We start from the raw sequence: 17,240 nt of genomic DNA, 5'->3' as shown, positions 1-17,240 counted from the left end.
TGTGTGGAGTCTGCATGTTCTCCCTGTGCCTGTGTGGGTTCTTCTCACTGTCCAAAGACATGCCATTGGGTTAAAAGGTTAATCCAGACTCTAAATTGGCTGTAGGTATGAATGTGAGTGTGAATGGTTGTTGGTCTGTACGTGTTGGCCCTGCGATAGACTGGCAACCTGTCCAGGGTGAACCCCGACTCTCAACCGAAAGCCGCTGGGATAGGCTCCAGCCCCCCCGCGACCCTTAACAGGAATAAGTGGAAGAAAATGGATGGATGGATGGATGGATGGATGGATGGATGGATGGAAAGTAAAGAAAAGCTAAATGCATGACGTGTCTGTGTAACACTCACAAAAGGTATCACGACCCAGCCGAGGGGTTGGAGCCAATGTCTGGTGACATTTCATGACATGTTTGTCCACCGCTGAATTTTGGTGGAGTCAAACATTTGACCCCTGCATTCAAACTGCATTCAGGGGTACTTGATGTCATATGTCATGAAAAACACATCACACAAACGCAGGTTTCCGAATGCTAATATGTTTAATTGATAAAACCTCTGAGGTTGGGAGGCTGCAGTAAAAGGTTAAAGGCGCCGCCTATCGCCTCCCACACCGGGTCTCGTGCGACAGAAGAAAGGTGGACCTCCTCATCGTTCTCCTGGTCGTGAAACTCCCGATGTAATGAGAGGAAGGTGTCTAACACATCGAGCGTCATCACAGGCCTGAGCGGTATTCCCGTCTGATTTTGCATGACCTCATCTGCGATCCGGAACACTGTGCCCACGTCAGCATCAAAGCTTGTTGGCGTCTCTGTTTTCAGAACAATCCTGTTGTAGTTCTCATCACAAATCCCATGCGCAGCAATGCTGGACTTAAAAACAACAACAAAAAAAATTAAAAAATGGCATGAACAAATACCTTTTAAACACGGCGGTTGCAGCATTGGTGAAATAATATAATCAGCGAAAACGCTGGACCTACCAGGTAAAGAGGGGGTAAGACTGAGTCTGTTTGAAGGCTTGTGATGCATGATCCTGGGTTTAGTGAGCTGCAATGGGCACCTTCAAGAAGAGGGGCAAAGGATACAATTTAGAAGTACGAGATTTTGGTCTTGTTCCTACAGGATACCAAAATGTTGTCAAATAATAAATTGGAATGCATGACAAACCTTCACTCCGACATTTTGGTACATAATCGCTGTAGTGATTTGTTTCACTCAAACAAAGTCACGTGCCTGTATTCTGACAGGTTACCTCGGTCAGAGCATCCCCGCTGTGGTGGAACATGGGTTCCACTCCACACGGCTGTAGGCTGGACTTTGCCCTGATGGTTCTGGTAAAGCGGCAGAGGAGAGTCTACAGGAATTAAGAAAAGAAAAGATAAAAGATATTTATGCGCCAAACCTCGGAGATAACCTGCAATGGGTTTGCGAGATTTCAAAGATGGATTGAGGGCTTTTTGAGGGGTTTATTTACTTCAGCACAACAGGGGAAGGGAGACACTTACCTTTGCTGTAACAGTCTGCAATGGAATGTGGGGTTCTTTTCAGGGGCTGCCAGTCCACCTCCTCACAAGCCTTTATTTTGGCCTGACTACGGACAGTGAGACGCTGCAGATTTGCTAGAAGTTCAGGGTGGTTTTGCTTGAAGTTTGTGTTTTTGAAATAGTATAACATTGCATTTCCCCCATATTGGTCAGGAATGGCTGTCTTGAAGCCATAAAGATTAAGTTGTCGGAAAAAGCTGAAGAAATTGGTGGTTCTGAACAGCCTGGGCTTGTTTTTGATCGGAGCCAGGATCTCAGTCTCCATGAGCCGCCGGTTGATGATGATTATCTCACCGCAGCCGGACCAGCAGATGGCTCCGCTGGAGGTGTCACTTACCAAACGCCACAGTTTGCCAGGAAAGTTGTCCAGCCCAGTGTAGTATGTGTTTCCATTCAAAGCCATGTCTGTAGTCACAGTAAAAGGATAGCGGGTTCTCTCGGAGTGGTATGAGACAAACTGTTGAGTTAACTTCCAGCAGTTGCCGGGAGTTGTTTCTACAGCTCCTTGCGTGGTTGTTGGTTGGAATTTTGCGATGTCTTTCTTTGATCTCGGGGTCCTAATCACAGAGAGAACAGATCCGAATCACAAGATCAAAGTCGTCTGTGAGATTAAAGAGGAGACAGAGAGACTGTCTTACAAAGGGGCAGTAGTGGGCAGTTCAAGCCCAAGGACCGGCAGGGGTGGCACCTGAGTGGGGGAAATGAAGAAGCAGCACTGGCCCTGCCGTCTTTATGACCACTGAGGTGCCTATGAGCAAGGCTCTTGACTCTGCTGCCTGAGATGTCTTTGATGTGACAAAAGTGAGCTGTCAGAGATGTGAGCTCTGGTGAGCTTAGCGGGTACAGCTAAGCTACCTGCTAACTGCTAAGCACATGTGAATTTGGTAAATCTTGTTACTCTTCCTATGAATTTACTGGATATACTTAAAGAAGATTATGAGTTTTCATTATAGTATTTTGTGTTCCTTATATTTTGGAACATACACTATTAGAAGTTCTCATTTTCATTCTTCTTTTATTATTATTCTCTAAATTTGGGGACGGCAGCATCATTGAAAAAGAGTCAAACAAGGGGGGGGGGGGATCCAAAAACCTTTGAAAAGTCCATTAATAGATTTACTTCAATTCAAATGACCCGTAAAATGTCATTAAAGATAATCAGCTTCTTCATTCACATGTATAAGGTGTATAGAAAACCAGAGCAGCCATGATTGTCACTTTTTTTTAATGCCATTAATTTAAGATAGAGTTAATTATTGAATTATCTTGAGACAAGATAAATTATCTCACTACAAGAAAAGAAGAGGCCGTTTTCACAGAATAACAAGAAAAGGGTTTTGTGTTATCAAAATAAGGAGATAATTAACTTTATTCCATTTTTTTTTTTTTTTTACAAGATAAATGAACCTTGAAAATTATTAACTCATGATCTTTGGTAACAACATTAAAAAAATAATTACAAGGTTGTTCCTTCTGGGCTTCTATAGAGATGACCTGTTCTTTAGAGAGAAAAAAGGTGGTCAAACAACAGCGTTTTTTTTCCCTTTTTTTTTGGATATCTTAGATGTAACAAAAACAGAACTAATATGTTAAAATAAAATAACACCCAAGGAACTGCCTGTGCTCGTCGTCAACTTTTTTTCAATGCCGTTCCAAGCGCGTCCATTCCTGGCTTCCATAGAGATGTAGTCTTTAATGTAAAATGACATTTCCGTAAGCGCATTTTACTACACAGCAGTCTGATGTCTGAAGAAACCATGAGAGCAGGGGGCGAGCCCAACCATATTACTCTGCTTTAATGGATGATGAGGTATGTCTAATTGACACGTCTCAGCCGTGTTCATGGGTGTAACACACCAAGAGACCTTTGACCACCAGCTGCACGAGTAATAAAGTCGTCTTGGCACAATAATCAATAGTGACTGAAAACACTGAGGAGCACAGCCACCCGTTCTGTTGATATTCTGGGTACACGGCTTAACAAAATGTAATTTTAAGGGTTGACTGGAACCTTTAAGTGCTGTGACAGAGAGGTGCTCTGTCTTCCTCAGCATTTCAGACAAAGCCACATCTTTCACTTTTTTTTTTTTTTTTTGGCTCCTGAGGGCAGCATCGCCTTCACCGGATCAGCATCTCTTTGCCTTTGCTGCTCTCTCAGCGCCCAGGACCCTTCGCTGAGTTATGATCATGCCTCTATAATGAGCAGGGGACTCGAATCCAGCTGAACACACATCATTCCCCGGCAGTGCTGGAAAGGGACCGGGAAGGGGGGTTAAATATTCTAAAAGTGCGGTCCGATCTTGCTCGTCTTCAGAGAGTAATGAAGCAGCTCCCCGGATCCGTGGCGTTCACCCCTATCTCCCTGCCTAATGAACGAATGAGCCGCACCCAGGTGAAAAATGAGCTGGCTCAATCCAGACCCTTAATAGAAAAAAAATGGGATTCCTTTGCTTCACCCACATCCCTAACTACACCCCCCCCCCCCCCCCCGCTCCTCTAAACTCTGATTTCTACAGGCGTGATTGATTAAACTCAAACCAGCTGCCCTCCTCAAACCTCAATCCCCTCACATCGCTGCATCTCTGAATAATTTGGTTTGCGCTGTTTGGTGTTTACAGCTCTGTGGTTTCACCTTCAGAGACATTTGCTGGTGCAACTCAGCAGATCAGGAAGTGAAGGCCTAGTGACCATTAGGACCCAGTCAGAGGGTACATTTGGAGAGTCTGTGTTTGTGGAATAAAGCACAAACTGAGTCATCAAGTGCTGGAGGCACTGGCCAGTGACTTTGAGCTTATTGGATCAACTTGAATTTAGAAAACCCAGAAGGGAAAGAACTGTTCAGCATTAATATTAACACAATCCTGAAAGTTAATGAATGCAGTGATACGGTGTCCTGTTGAGGTCGTTGTCCAGCTGCCGTGTTGCAACTGTTGCAACCCTGAATGTCCCTTTATGCAAAGTACTGCTGCTTGGACTCGCCTCACTGGAAGCGCTTCAACTTACTCACAATCAATGCACAATTTTGAGTGAAGGAAAGATCACGGTTTGGGTTTAAATGCAAAAAAAAAAAAAAAAAAAAGGAAGGAAGAAATAAAACCAAACTGCAAATGTCCTAACATCTCTGTAAAACCACCAAGTTTTCTGTGAGAACCACTGCTGCATTGTGCTGATCTGTTGCTAAAAACACCCGGTTTTGTCAGGAAAAAAAAAACAAAAAAAAAAACAGGGTTGTCGCCATGACAACTTCCCTTCCCAACATCAAAACAAAATCTGCTTTTGTTGCAAGAACAACAGCTGAAAATGTTCCTCTGTCTCACGAGAAAACCCCCAATTTTATTGCCAGAGTAATAGCCGCAAATGTCCAGCCATCTTGCTAAAAACACACAGATTTGTCTGGAGAAAAACATCCAACAAAGTCAAGATGTCTCACTGAAAAACAACCGGTTTTATCGCCTGAAGAGTGCCTGCAAATGTCTCGACTTCTCGTTCCTGGCTGACAATGACGAGGGTTAACTGAGTGGGTCAAAGTCACTAAACGCTAAGAAAAAACACCAAATCGGTTAAGCTCCAAACTGTCTGTACTGTCTTTATATTGGCGCTGTCACCTGGAGCCAAGGTTGACTCCAGAAATAAATCAGTCTCTTTCCTTTTGATTCCCTCACGAGGTGTGAGTCGTAATGTCAGCTGAGTCACGGAAATGTTCATGTACAGGATGAAGCCTCTGATAACCTGAAGGTTTGCTGGCTAAGGAGAAAAAAAAAAAAAAAGGCACTGCCGACTGGGTGGAAAAAATCAGATGCTTATCTCACAAGAGCACAGCGAAGATGGTTTAAACAAGGTGAAAGCTGCTGGAATACAATTTAATTAAAGTGGAATTTAAAGACAAATACTTTAGGCTGTTTTTACTCACTCTTTGCACTTTGACCTACCAAAAGCAAAGCACTATAATTCATATATAACCCATGTAATTGTGAGCCAGAAGCCCAGCGTTTTAAGTCGATGTTTTCGGGCAATAACACCAGGTGTTTTTAGTGCCGTGTGAGGACTTTTTGCAGCTTCAGTGAGACTTTGGTCCATTTGCATGCTTTTTTTTATTATTAATGGATTTTTTTGTTTTAGTTGTATTTTAACAGATCCAGGCCCTAACGGCAGCATTGCCGCGGCTCTTGTAAAAATTCGGCGTTTTCCTCTGAGGATTCTGAGGTTCTCACTGTTGCCGTTTCTGTCGACGCACTGATCGCTGGTTTTGTTGAAACATTTGAATGATTATGCACACACAGCTGTGCCTTACTTTGATTTATTCACATGTGCAATAAACAGCATGACACTTCAATACACTGTATGTACCTGAAATATTGCCCTTAGCGATATATTGTGAATATCTGATTTAAAGGTGCTTTCAGAGTGAGCGAAGCTCTCGCTGAAAGAGTAATTACATATGTGGGATTATCTGGCTCTAAATATTCATCATATCGACGAACGCAAGCTGGCCTTTATTCCGTCTTGCATCATGTTTCTTATATTCGTCTGGCATTTTGAATTTGCTGAATTTTCTTTCTACGTCAGTGTTGACCTCGGATCAAATTCTGCTCAGTCAATTAAGACATTCTTTCATCCACCAAAAAAACAAACAAACATATGCGCTAAAGATATAACAGAGAGGTTTGTGTAACGCAGGGGATATTGAACACTGTTTGGAATGGCATTATACAGAATTGATCTATCGATTGGGGGGGGGGGGGCCCTCTGGTCTACATCTGCAGGTCAACAAACGGAGCACTTGGACAATCACAAGTTCATCTTAAAAGGTCAAATTATGTGCTGCAAGGAGTTCCGCTGAAACCTTGAAATAACCCTTATCAGTTACTTTATTGATCCATGCTGTGCCAACAACGAGCAGAACTCCCTCTGGAGTAAAAAAACCAACCCTTTTAAACGGAGTGTGGTTGTTCATCTTTATCCTCTCTTAATCATACTGGATATGCACCATTAGCCATGCTTTATAGGTAGCGCTGCAGTGAGAGGGAGCAATTGGTATCACAATGTATCTACTCAGGCATGCCACTCTGTTGAAAATGGACTGCAAACTTTCAATAGGCCAATAAATGTCCACCAAACAATAACTATGACTTGTAGAACAAGTATCTTGTCCTCACTCCCTCTGTCTCTCCGTCGGCGCGGAGAGCAGCTGATAGGACGTCTGTGAAAATTAGTTTGAGGAGTGAAAGGAAGGCCATCTGACTGAAAATACATGACCACGAGTAGGTGTTGTGAGATCACAAAGATGTGTCACTTTTTTGTGTCTCCAGAATGAAAAGAAAGGAGCTCGTACTTAGCTTGGAGTTAGCAGCGCCGAAATTCCCGCTTAGAAACACACAACAGCAACACTGTCCGAAAATGTCAGTTTGCGATCGCTCGAGCGCATCGCCTGGTACAATCCAAGTCTTCCGCATCCAGCTATGCGCTCAGCGATCAACAAACGTATTCATTTGAGCAAAAAAATGAACCATTCCGGTTTGTTGCTCGTCCACAGTAGCAGCAAGCATGCCTAGCTAGCAGTCATTTGAACCAGCCTTTTCACGCTTTGTTCAGTTTAGCCAAAAAAAAGTACACAAATGCTAATTGGTGATAAAACACAAAGTCTGCATAATGGGTCAGGCTGGGGCGGTGACGGGTACTGGCTAACACCAGACAATAGTCGGATGACTATTTGCGTCCGGTTTACAGCGTCGCGTTCATTTGGATCCAAACCTTCACATAATTTTAGCAAATCAGCAAATTTTTATTTCGATAAAACTGTCAGTGAATGAGAATAAAACGAAGTTTTCTAAAACTACACACCAAAGTGATGTCACTGAATCAGAAAGTTCATGTCTCGACCTAAAAAAAAATACGACAAAACGCCACAGCTTCAGCGGTGCTAGCGCGCAATTTGTAGATGTTAAGCTGGAATGCGATGTTTGTTGTCTGCGGTTATTGCATTCCTAAGTGGCTTGCATTTGTACAGTGATTGAGAGTGTATCCCACTGCACGTATCCACGTGCCAGCTGTTTTTAAAACCAGGGTAAAGCTCTTAGAAAAGCTGACTGACCAATTGCGAGGTGCCGGATTGCCTTGTGGTCGCCTTTTTCATTGGGTGCCATGTTCAGTGTCAAGATCTTGCTGCAAAACAGGGGAAATAATTTTGCTGAAAGCAGCTTTGAGAACAACTGGCTCTGCGTTTTTATATCTGTTGTTTGTTTGTTTTTCCCCCAACCTCAGTGGTGACTGGAGGAGAGCTCACGTCTTGATATCGTGACCTGGACTGTCATGCTCACCTGGATTTTGCGTTTACATCAGCAAACAAACAGCTGTGTCTGATCCACAACTGAATACAGATTAAATCTCCTTCCTATTGCAGACAAAAGCCAGATTCTAGTGTCCTATCTAATGGCAAATGAACACATTTATGATAAGACTGCAACACAATTTACTGTTTTAATTCAGTCATGTGATGCAAACACACCACTCCAAACAAAAGGGTGCCATTTTACGGGAGTCGCCCACCGTTTTTTTAGTTAGAAACAAGGACATTCCAATCCCCTTGCAAAAGGGTGAAACTCTCAATTTACCAGTTGATTTATATTCCCACGCTTGCCAATGCTCACAAGCTTTGGGTAGTGACTGATAGAATGAGATCAGAGATGTATGCAGCTGAAATAACCTCCGTCGGGTGTCCTGGGCTGCTGCTCCGTTGTGCTACATTGACTCACTAGACCACCAGAAGGCTCATTACATAATGTAACTCTGGGTTCAATGAGTGAAGTCACAGTCCTCTGCTATACAATGGATTGTGTGTAAAATAAAAGGGAAAGGACAAAAAACACACACACACACACACACACACACACACCTTCCCTCTATGAAGCTTATAAAACTTCCTATGCAGGCGGAAAGACACCCTTGGGGGTTGGGGATACAGATGTCCAATATCCAACCACCCAGTCAGAACCTGCAGCTTTGGAGTGTGGTTGATGCATTAATATGGCAGCCATATCCAGTCACTGTATACATAATATAAGGGGTCTATAAGGGTCTTGGACTATAGCCTTAGCTGAGACGATGCACTGCTGGCATGCTTATCTCTGGCCTGGCAGCCCTTCTCAGCAACACAATCACACTCCAGTACACCCTGAATTACTCCGAACAAAACAAATGACATTTACCATTCCAGGAGATAAGCAAAGGGGGCATGTGTGAAATAGACAAACAAACAAAAGGGAGAGTTGGAGGCAGCAGTGGAGTTAATCTTGGTCTGGGGCTGGATTAACGGCCACGCTTGTATTTATTTATTTATTTATTTTTGCTGGTGTGTAATCGAAGGGGTCTTGGTCCTATGAATAACTATCCAAAAAGGAGGCACTTCTGGCAATAAAAGCTGTAGAGAGTCAATGAAGAGAGAAATAACTAGGAACAAAGACGACAGGCTCTGACTGGTTGAATCCACATTTTCATTTCATGGGCCGTGGGGGTAGCTTCTCATCGGGCCTCTCTGTCATTCACGCGGATGTACATATCTATTTCTATTACATTTAATTTCACTGCTGCACACAAGAGAACACTTTTTTTTTTAATTAAGAGTTCTTTAAATCAGCTGAAGTTAGTTCAAGTTTAGCAGCGTGTCAACACAACTTCTATGAAGTCAGAGAAAACCGCCGAATTGCGATATCCAATCATAACCTGCGCTGGAAGCGAGGTTCCTCAGGACAGCCATCAGATGCAAGCTGTTGAAGAGGAAGGAAATGCGGTAACGCAGGGGAGGTCAGTCAGGCAAAGATTTGATCACCTGCTTTCTTTTAGCACGAACTGACAAACGGCGGTCCTCTCTTTGCTGCCATGGCGAGCAGCTGTCAAGTAGATCCGGTCCACAGTGGTAATTAACGAGCTCATCAACACGGCCACTCACTCTGCCTGGATCACAGTCTAATTAGAATCAGCGCAATAAATATTTGAAAGGATGTTTCAACACCAGCTCAGATTTGTGATGAATTACAGCAACAGCCGTATTATTATTTCACTCGGCATGATTAATTGTGTTGGGTTTCATCCTTTTCTCTCCAAGTCGTGCTTGCACTACAAGAGGATGCGCGGAATGAAAAAAAAAAAAAAAAAGAAGAGCGAGAGAAAGGGCTGAAATTAACAATGGCTGTGGACATTCTATTTTTGTGAAGAAGGGAAATCCATTCGGGCGAAAGCAAGACACAGGAAAGCAGAGGTGAGCAGTGTTGACGTCTGAACAATTGCTTTCCTGCTAATGATCGTGACTCCCCGGAGAACACAACGGTGTTCAGTGCATCCTAAGACGTGTCTCACATGTGTGCTGCATTTTTTTTTATTGATGATGTGTTGTTTTTTTCCCCGGTAAGTATTCTGAGCCACCCTCACCTCACGGCACACTCTTTTTCCATCGGTTGTCATTGATATTGAAGGTCCTCTCCCATTGTTACACTTGCATCCTTGTGTTAATTGTTTGGTATTTTTCCACCAAGATCTCTCTTTCCTCTTCATATAAAATCAATTCAAATATTTAATGACTCACTCAAGGGCGTGGATGAATTTTCGTGCAATTAAAAGGCTGTTTAACATTTTTTATGCCTTTCATCTCTCCATCATGTAATGGCCTGCAGCATCACACGATTTTGGTCCGAACCCTCGGTGGCATTTTTCTCAGTTTTGGTGCAGACATACACTGGGACCTGAAGATGAACTGAAAAGCTTTTGGCGGTCAAAGGTCAACGTCACTTCACGTTATCAAAATGTCTCAGGTAATGCCTTGAGCGGTCAAAGGTCAAGGGCACCTCCCATATTTGCGATATCTCAGTAACACGTTGTAGAAATATCCTTGAATTTGGCACGAATATTTCTAGGTTTCATTCTTGTATTGTTAAAGGAGAGGCTATAAAACTGAACCTGGATGTTTTGAATGACTTGTTTCACCACCATGATTGAACCCCTTTGGTCTGATAACATCTGAAAAGTCTAGAAGAGCAGAACGATTAGTGTTCATCCTTATTCATGGGCAGAAAGCTAACGAGAATTAGCCAGTTTGCTGGGGTGAGTCTCTTGAACATGTCTTGTGGGGGAGTGTTATGTAGAATCATTGCTTTTGGCTAAAGTAAATGCCAGTCCTAACCATGAGGATCCCGTCCTGAGCTTCACAGTTTTCCCAGAAGCTACCTCCAGAGTTTACTGGAATAGCCAGACAAAAATTCCATGCGCTTCATGAGACTTTAAAATCATCTTTTTAAAATCAGTCAATCACTGCCTGCCCAGCAAGATGTTTTCTGTGGCCAACATGCCAAGCAATGAAATGTCTTTATGCCAGTAATTATGAATATTGTTGGCTAATGAGTTGATGAAACATGAAAATTAGGGTTCATCACTAATTAGTTCACCTAATTAGGTCATTAATTCATCGAGGAGAATTAAATTACGGGAGGGAAACTTTGCTGTCTTTGCAGTTTGCTGATGAGAGCGAAAGAAGGGTCAGGTAGACATGGAGGGACACATCAGTGGGGAGCACAAGGTGTGTGTGTGTGTGTGTGTGTGTGTGTGTGTGTGTGTGTGTGTGTGTGATGAATGATATAAAATGCATCCAAAACAATTTTATCTTAAAGATTTTTATTTCCAACTGAAAACTGCTGAGTATGCTTCCTGAATAGCACATGCGTTTCCAGATTCGAACCGGTCACATTAAAACTGCACAGTGCAGCAGTTCCAGAAGTAATGACACCCTTCAGTCAGTTGTCTACCTGTCACTCAACTTGAATGGCTGTCACAATGATGCCTGCCACATAATTTATTACAACTAGGCTTGACTTTTTGTCCCCAACACTTTCAGGGTTTATGGCAATGAACTCGTAATGTCGGTAATAATCTCCTTGAATTTAGTTTCATATTCCCATTTATCATTCTCCAAGGAAATATTTGAGGTTTCAAGACACATTCAGCTCCAGAAATTTTTGGGAAAAATGGGTCCATGGTAGGGCCAACACATAGAGACAGACTACCATTGGCTCTCACAGTCATGCCTACGGTCAATTTAGAGTCTGGATTAACCTGGTCCCCTCTTGATGTCTTTGAACTGTGGAGGAAGCTGGAGTACCAGAGAGGACCCACGCAGGAACAGGGAGAACATGGAGACTCCACACAGAAAGACCCCATGCCTGAACAGGGGCTTGAACCCGGAACTTTCTCGCTGTGATGCGACAGTGCTGACCACTGCACCACCGTGCCGCCCACCCACCACCTTGATGATCCAAGTGTAGTCACTGTTTCTTGGTTCTGTGCATTTGGCATCTTTCTCCCACTGAAAGAAAAATTGGCACTTTGATGAGAGGTATGAGAGCGTGAATAACTATAGTTTATACCAAAAAAATAGTAGGTGACTGAAAGGATGTGAAAGAGTTCATTAACCTGTCACGTCATCTGAAGCTGGATGGACTTTAAAACTCATTCTGGCATTCATGACTCAGTCTCAAGTTTAATTATCACGAAGCTCCGAACCACTCAATTGATTTAATCATAATCCCAATATTAAATGCAAATTATTTCCATGCAGCGTTATTGCCCACTAAATGAACTCTTCCATGAAGGGTTCCCACATTAATCCGTTGCCCCTTCAGACAACTCTAGCAGAAGGCCACATAAGTATCAGGGGAGTGCAGATCGCCTCCAGGGTCAACGCTGTTCCATGCTTTGTACACCATTACGCTCCCTTTAATTGAATTGCAGAAAGTGCAGTTAAATAAGCAATTAATGCCAGGAACATGGGAGCTATCAGAGAGGGAAAAGACCCCCCCCCTTGATGGTGGACTGTGACGCCACTGACCCTCTGGGTGAATCTTTTGGTGCCACGTGAAAAAAACATCAGCAGTATCACGGGAGACGAGTGATCACGAACAAATTTTTCAGATCCAAGATGCTGAAAACAGCAAATAATCCATGGGCCCTCTGAATTTTAACAGTTAAACATAGTAAATCTGAAAACAAGATCATTCAAGTCAAGCTTTTTACTGTGCTGTGGACTCCCTCGGGTGTTTTGTTGCAATTATTGATCAAACAATGTTTTATTGAAGAGGTGAACTAAAAGAGAACAAGACTGGCCTGGTAAAAAAAAAAGACAGACTCGCAGCACCATTCACTCCTGTCTCGTCACGGCCAGCAGACCTTTCTTTAGGTCAAGCCGTTTATACTCCAGTAAAGGACACTAACTGTGATGATATCCATTTGCAGGTCGTTAATTGAACAATGCCTCAATTTCAACAGTCAAAGTTCATCAAAGTTTAATTCAACGTGAAAGATTCGATGCAGAGATTCTTTTGAAATTCATGACGTGTGACCAGGTCTAATGAAAACTAAATTAATGTTTCTCGTTTCAGGGTTTGATTGGGTGGAATTGTGCTGGTTTTCAATGCAGTATAGGCATGACGCCTCAGCCTGAATCTAAATGAGCTTTTTTACTAGTCCTTAGCATTCAGAAAGACTCAAATTAATCCGATCCTCAGTGAGTGTAGAGCTCCTGATGTAATATCCCAGGACTACAGTGAAGTGTAACGTCAGAAGAACATCCTCATCGTGTCTTTAGATGTGGGAGGAAAATGGCGCATCCAGAGGAAATCCACATTAGCATTGGAAGAACATGCTTACCTGTGAGGGTAGGCCCCGTAGGGGGTTGAATCGGGTCTCAGCTGTGTTGAGCTCCAGTGGTATCTTCTGAGCCAAAATACCATAAAGTGTTCCAAAACCTTCATCATTGAGTACACACCCTTTCCTCTCCAACAGTTAGCGAGAATTCTCCAGAGGACAGAGGTGGGGGATGGCTTTAGATGATCTTTATTGCATCAGTTAGTCGTGGATGTGACATCGAACAATGACTGCTTCTGCTCTACTACTCTGAATATGTTTCCGACAGCTGAAAAAATAAATAAATCTTCTTTTGGTTCAATTTTGTGCGGCCAATTTGTCAAACTGAGCAATGAACTCTGGACCGCCAAATTTCTTTCTGCCTTTCCTGGTTTCCACTGCATATAAATTTGGCATTGAGGCATTCTGAGAATTGCTTTTGAGAGAAAGTTACGATCTAAGTGCTCTGTGCTTGTTTTAATTTGTCTTGGCTCGTGAATGAATAACAACGCTAATTTATTGATGCAAGTAGTTACTGCGCAAAGGCAATGCCATAGCCGATGCTTGCCTTGTGCCATTATATGCAGTTAGGGCTGTTCGCTGGTGTGGCTGCCAAAACAAGAGGCAGAGCACAAATTATGATGATACAAGTATATCAAGTAGACCAGTCACACTTGTGGCAGGCTGTAAAGTTACATTTTGGAGGAGGTGCACATTCAGAATATGGCCTACGGTAAGTGGCATGTGCCAGTGCTGGTCCAGTGGTGTCGATTCAATGCATGAAGCTCTTTCTTGAGAGCTCCTGTCAAGTACTGAGCCAGTAGTTGTCAGGCCCTAACAGAAACTAGAAATACCACGTTGACCTTGACCTTTGACCGCCAAGTTCATCCTTCAGTCCCGGTGGACATCTTTGCCAAGTTTTAAGAATCACCTTTAAGGCATTCCTGAGATTTTGTGTTCATGTGAGGTACCAGTGACCTTGACCTTTGAACGGCAAAATCAATTTGGTTCACCTTTGAGCCCTGTTGGATGTTTGTGCTGTATTTTAAGACAGGACAGACCTTCAGCCATCAAAATCTCTTCAGGTCGTCCCGACTCCCAGTCACCATTTGTACCAAATTTGAAGAAATCTCTTCAAGGTGTCTTGAGATATTGCGTTTAACAAGAGTATGGCCGACACAGTAGGCATAAAATATCATGAATTTCTAATGTTTTTTTTTTTTTTTTAATGTTTCTGATAGATACGAGATCACATGTTGGAAATATGTTGCCACATGCTGTGGAACACATCAGGAAATCATGAGCAACTGATGTGATCGTATGCGATTACACGTTGGGGTTTTTTTTCGTGCGATTTGCACATTATACTTCATACCTGTCACATTTGCTCTCATGGAGCTCAAATTTCATCCTGAAAGCACTTCTACCACACATGGTGATTTTACATCCTTGCTGACATTTTATGCACCGCATCAGCCTTCCAACACTTCACTGTGACAGGGATTAAGACCTTGTCTAGTGCTCCCCAAGGGGGCTCATCAAGTTAATTAATTTATATGGTTTTACTCCCTACAAATTATTCCTGCAATGGAATCAACACAGAAGCTCTCGCCTTATATATTTCAATTTGCATCTGATTTTGTGCTACACTTTCTCTGCCTTCCCTGACTGACTCCTGTCACCCCCGATGGAGCACATTTACACTATATTGTTAATGTGACCAAATTTGATTGGGAGTCTCTCTGGAGTGGTTTGGACCATTAGATCTTCAGCTCCCCTTGAATGCGTCCACGCTTTGCTGTCGTTTTTTTCGCTCTCTCATAATGAAATTGAATGCAGAGTAATGGACGATGGACACACAGACGCTGCCTGTTACTACCAACAGCCATCATATAGAAATATCCAGGGCGGGGCCGTACTAGACAGATAGATGTGACGGATGAGCAGGTTGAAACAGGGTAAGAATGAAATAGTGGTTTGTGTATAATGCAATAATATGAAATAATGCTTCCACCAGCAAGTAACCAGAATGTCCAGTTTGAAAGATTACATCTCTCTGTCAGCAACTTCCTTGGCTGAGTGTGGGTGGGTGTGAGAGATGCGGTAACTGGCTGAAATATGACTGAAAAATGACTGTCTTCTCTCTGTATGGGGTTGCAGTGAATGATTAAATTGGATGATTCACCAATTTGTTGTCATAAAAAGTGAAAAATGTCCATCACAGTTTCTCAGACTTGAATGTCAAACATGTTTCAATCTTGGGGAGACAGGAAAAAAAAAAAAAGAGAGACATCGCCCACTTCTTTTATCAGCCCATTACATGACTTTATTATCAGTCTGCTATGCATCAGCTGGAGGCAGGGTTCCAAAGCAAAACAAATCAGTCTTGAAATTTTGTTTCAAACAAATATAATGGGGGGGGGAGGGGGTGTTTATGTGGAAGTCATGGTTGGACACATGTTGACAAACGGTTCCTATATGAAGTCTTTCACGACATATGGACATAATTTGGTCATAATTACAATGGCCACTGGAGGGCGTCTTTCACTTGAAATATAGGAGGTAGAGCAGAGCCCCATATTTTAACTGATGAGGGCCATTGGATGGGCTAATAACGTTTGCTGAAGATGTTTGGTCCGGTTTGAATATGCACGCATATCTACAGATAAGGGTCACTGCCATTTGCGAGAAAGAGCTGGCATCAGGAAATGTCTTTGGAAAATGACTTTAACAGTGACCTGAAATAGAAAAAAAAAAAAAAGTTTCTTTCAAGTAACAATCAATCATTTCACCGGAATATACTTTGTCCCGATGAAAAATAGCAACTAGAAGAAAAATACATGGTCTTAACTATTCAGGCCATGTATGCAGGTCAGCGCTTCAATAAAAAATCACCTGAAGCTGCTGCACCAACCGGAGGAGGCGAGCACATGGCACGTTAAATGACAGATGAATCACCCGCAGATGATTCAAAGGCAAACCTCATTGTATCAGAGGCAATGTAAGGCAGCAAGGCAAATGCTGTTTTTGTCATGACAGATTGAAATAAAATAGAAATTCAATGTGAATGCAGTGGAGCTGGAAAATGACTGGCAATGTAAACAGCGGGAGTATACGAAGAATCAGCTAGCTAGTCACGCATGTAAACAGGAACTGTTTTTTTATTAGGCAGTTTTCTAGCACAAGTGTTAGTGGATGAGTAAGCATGGAACTGAACAAAGAAGCTTTTGGTTGTACGGGGTAATGTGTTTTTGAGTTTAAACCGATGCTTTGCACAGTTTTGCTGGTTGCTATTCGACAGTCTCCATTAGCTTCCAGCAAAGTCTCCATTAGCTTCCAGCAAAAAGTATGTAGCTAGCATTAGTGGATTTCTGGATTGACCAAACATTATGCACAACGGCAAAAAAAAAACAACTTGTCGATGAATTCAACATATCTAGTCATGCGGAATTAATCAACAAATTGTAATTTTTGGGTTCAGTGTCACTTTAAGGAGAGTGTGTTTTCAGTAAATGAGGTTTGATGTTGAAATGACAATGGCATTGCCAGATTCTCTTTTCTTCTAACTGTCAAGGAGAGAAATGCAATTTCATAAGATGGAAATCCTCATTCTTCAAGATTCCTCTCTCCTCCCGCGATGACTAACACGACTCTTCCTTCATCCAGTTGTAAATTGAGAGATGACAAATGGTTGTTACACTTTTCATACGCATGCTTCCGCCTTCCTTACAGCCTCAGATATGACAGCATCTCAGGCACGCCGACGTGGCTGCGACGTGGCAGATTTGATTGACACCTGTATCACTCAGTGTAAAATTCTGTTTAAAATACACCCTGGTTTACATGTATAATTAATTAGACTCATCTGTCAGCCAGGCATGGCAGGTAATCATTAATGGCAAGCGCCAGTCTGGATAGAAGCTGCCTGAAGGGCCAGAGGCATGAAAACACACAGGTGGCTTTCTCAGAGAGGAGGTGTCCCAGTAGATGATGTAAGTTTAATGAAAAGAGAGTTTAGAAAATGGGGTTCTTGATGT

The 17,240-nt window shown here is 42.6% G+C and overlaps 1 protein-coding gene and 1 long non-coding RNA gene across 3 annotated transcripts in view; one reads left to right on the top strand and one right to left on the bottom strand.

The window, feature by feature from the left end:
- The window catches only part of LOC147262726 (uncharacterized), an 89,106-nt gene that overhangs the window by 616 nt on the left and 71,250 nt on the right, over window positions 1–17,240 (top strand). The window lies entirely within an intron of this gene.
- Window positions 517–2,254, bottom strand: LOC147262727 (heat shock factor protein 5-like). Its single transcript, XM_086202429.1, has 5 exons — window positions 2,228–2,254; window positions 1,501–2,096; window positions 1,248–1,349; window positions 976–1,055; window positions 517–865 (listed from the first exon to the last, which is right to left on the bottom strand). Exons 2-5 carry the CDS (start codon window positions 1,940–1,942, stop codon window positions 536–538), a joined length of 954 nt encoding a protein of 317 aa, XP_086058555.1. The 5' UTR covers window positions 1,943–2,096; window positions 2,228–2,254; the 3' UTR covers window positions 517–535.

The sequence above is a fragment of the Aulostomus chinensis genome, chromosome 4 (assembly GCF_037954235.1).
Source record: "Aulostomus chinensis isolate RoL2024-O1b breed Wild chromosome 4, RoL_Achi_v1.0, whole genome shotgun sequence".
Classification (NCBI taxonomy): Eukaryota; Metazoa; Chordata; class Actinopteri; order Syngnathiformes; family Aulostomidae; genus Aulostomus; species Aulostomus chinensis.
This window is presented reverse-complemented; position numbering and strand designations above follow the sequence as displayed.

Excerpts from the sequence above, each read along its gene's own strand:
- LOC147262727 (XM_086202429.1), bottom strand. The coding sequence starts at position 1,942 with ATGGCTTTGAATGGAAACACATACTACACTGGGCTGGACAACTTTCCT. Across the intron at positions 1,056-1,247 it reads GCGGGGATGCTCTGACCGAG|GTGCCCATTGCAGCTCACTA; the intron begins GTAACCTGTCAG and ends CTCTTCTTGAAG. Across the intron at positions 866-975 it reads TCTTACCCCCTCTTTACCTG|TCCAGCATTGCTGCGCATGG; the intron begins GTAGGTCCAGCG and ends GTTGTTTTTAAG.